This window comes from Arabidopsis lyrata, assembly GCF_000004255.2.
Source record: "Arabidopsis lyrata subsp. lyrata unplaced genomic scaffold ARALYscaffold_7, whole genome shotgun sequence".
NCBI classification, from domain to species: Eukaryota; Viridiplantae; Streptophyta; class Magnoliopsida; order Brassicales; family Brassicaceae; genus Arabidopsis; species Arabidopsis lyrata.
The window spans coordinates 15,050,039-15,052,970 of NW_003302549.1; the positions used below are offsets into that span (position 1 = coordinate 15,050,039).

At 31.7% G+C, this 2,932-nt stretch overlaps 1 protein-coding gene across 1 annotated transcript; it reads right to left on the reverse strand.

Annotated features, from left to right (window-relative positions):
• Positions 1-294: 294 nt before the first annotated feature.
• Positions 295-2,698, reverse strand: LOC110226511. Its single transcript, XM_021018444.1, is given in 7 exon segments — positions 295-1,470; positions 1,618-1,669; positions 1,756-1,793; positions 1,795-1,899; positions 2,252-2,338; positions 2,371-2,411; positions 2,414-2,698. Coding segments are annotated over 7 exon segments (432 nt in total). The 5' UTR covers positions 2,433-2,698; the 3' UTR covers positions 295-1,380.
• Positions 2,699-2,932: the final 234 nt, after the last annotated feature.

Consider the following 2,932-nt stretch of genomic DNA (forward strand, 5'->3'; position numbering starts at 1 on the left):
TTCAAACCTTATGTTCTTAAAATATATTTATCTTATATTCAAACCATTATTTATCTTATATTCAAAAAAAATTATAGACATATTTTCTTAATGATTCAAACAGTTTTATATTCAAACAATTATTATGTCCAATGCTAAAATTATTTTAAAACTTTCATCACTTATATATTAATCTACTCAAACAGTTTAATATTTATAAACACACCTACCTATTATCACTCTAAACATTTTCCCTGTTTATACCACTTTTTTTTTAACATCTGACTTTATTAATAATAGTGTCGTTGGTTTAAATAGTCACAATGTAAGGCATTCGTGATAATAGAAGGAACATAAAAGTGAGACTGAAAACTAGAGTTAAAGGAATATCAGCTTTTGCAAGAATATCTGAGCTAGGTTGATTATGCTTCCTTGGTATCCATTCAAACTTGACTTCGTCAAAATTGGTCTTCCAATATAATATCTTGCATCTTCAATTATGGGCTCCAAAGTTCATCGTTTTGTCGTTGAGAACATTCACCAGTACTCCTCAACAGTCACCTTCAAAAATAACTTTCTTGTATCCTCTACTCCAATAATGTTGCATTACCATAGTCAAAGCTTGTATGTCAAATAATTAGGATGGAAATATATATAGTATACATTAATGATAGACGTGCTAGATTTAATTCGTGATGAATAACAATCTAACTTTTATATAGTATGAGATTTTAACTTTTATATAGTATGTGACGGCATAACTGTTATCACTACAATAAATGATTTACTATATGTCTATTGCTTGTGTGTAATCAACCGAAGAAGATAAATAATTTCGACATAGAAAAATGCGCCAATCAATGACGAGATAAAACGATATGTATAAGCCCTAAACCAATGTTATATATAATATATACACACACTAATGTATTCAAACATCTATTACATCAAATGCTAAAATTATTTTTAAAATTTCGTCGCTTACATTATAAACACACCTACCTATTATCACTCTTAACATATTCACTCTTTTCACCAGTCGATTTCTTTTCTTTTTTTAATGACATCTGACGTTATTAATAGTGATGTCAAGAGTTTAAATCGTCACAATGTAAGGCATTCGTGATTATAGAAGGAACATAAAAGTGAGACTGAAAACTAGACAGTCACACCTTCAAAAATAACCTTCTTGTATCCATTAGTCCCACAATGTTGCATTGCCATGATCAAAGCTTGTAGTCCTCTTTCGAGAGCATTCATAGTTACTCTGCATCTGCCTTGACCTGATACAAGATAAGTACCCAAATAATATTTGATAACCTTCTTGTATCCTTTAGTCCAATAATATTTGACCTGACTTGGATGGTAATCTTCCATTGACAAAGGATCCATCATAAATTGTTACACTTTGTCCAATCCTCTGGCCCTCTTCTCCATAATGTATGGTTTCTTCTTTGATGCTTTTGCGCATCGGTCCTGGGATTTTTGTTCGTTATGTACTCATGTGTAAACTCCCATTCTTTCATTCATTCTTGGCCATAAATAGAACATTTTCCCAGAGTAGAGTCTTTCGTAAAGATCCATATGGGTATGTTTTGGAATTGTGGCTGAGCTTGATTGTTAAGATTACTTCGACATCTTAGCTTCCTCTGCCACCACTCTCTAATTTTTGTTTCGTTCCAGCTGTTTCCTGTGGCACTCAAGCAGTCTTAGACCATATAATTTCCAACAGTTGGATTACGAGGCCGTGGCAATCTTGGTGGATGTGAAGGTAACCAGGGATGGGACCAAGCGTTGATCATCAGGCCGTCTCAAATAGCGAATCACAGACCTTGTCTTGGCAAATCTCAACCTTGTAACATCAATCTCCAAGCGTATGAAGTCTTCTTCTTTAGGGTAGCATTTAACACAATCAGGATTCTGGAGAATTCAACACTAAAAAATTTATTTTCACAACTGAATTATTTTTTTGTATCACAGTTAATTCATACATTTTCAAATAGTTTGTTATATATAGAAAAAAATATTTTAAAATTAAAATAATCTTGGAAATTTTTAAAAAGTAAATTTTGTTTATTTTGAATTATTAAATTAATATATTACATTTGTTGAAATAAAGAGAGCTCTGGTTGACTAAATGATAAGATTTTAGATTATTTGTTGTCCAAACACGTTGTGACACATGTCCACTCTGACAGAAAAGATAATTAGGGTTTACTTCTTTTATATCTTTTGTATACATATATATTGAAGCTAGCAAGTCTTATAGAACCTTTTCAAAAGACAAAAACCAAGAGGCAACAACTTCTCTGATCCATTGTTGAAGGTGAAGCAGAATCCAAAGGCGAGAAGTTATAGCATAAACCAAATACTCAGATGCACTCTTTTAGCTCTCGGTGTAATCGGCACTGTGGCAACGTTAGATCTGCTTTGTACGGGAAGAAGGAATCCATTCAGGCAAGACAATATCAAATTTCGATCAAGCAATACTTGTCTTAAACTATTTAACGATTATTGATTTAGTTTTAAGACCAAGCAAGCAAATAAAACCTGAAATAATTCTCCAATGGATTACACTGTCGATATGGATAGTGAAACGATATAGGTTTCGATTTAATCTGTTGGTTTTTATTAATTCTTAAAAGATATGTTGTTAACTACTGTGTAGATCTATAATGAAAGTAGACAGAAACTACGAGCTTTGTCGGGAAAAAGTGACAGAAGTTATGCACGGATGCATTGTGTCAACGGTACGGTACGTCTTTTTTTTTTTTTGCTTTGTTCTGTTTATTTGAGGCTTTTATTTAGCAAACATCAGTCAAATTGGTTAGATAGAAATTTGATAAGAGACTTTTTTTTTTTTTTTTTTTTTGTTGACATGAGACATCTATTGATTAGATAGAAATTCATGTCTTCCAAATATTAATTTCATTTCTAACAGTGATTTTTATAT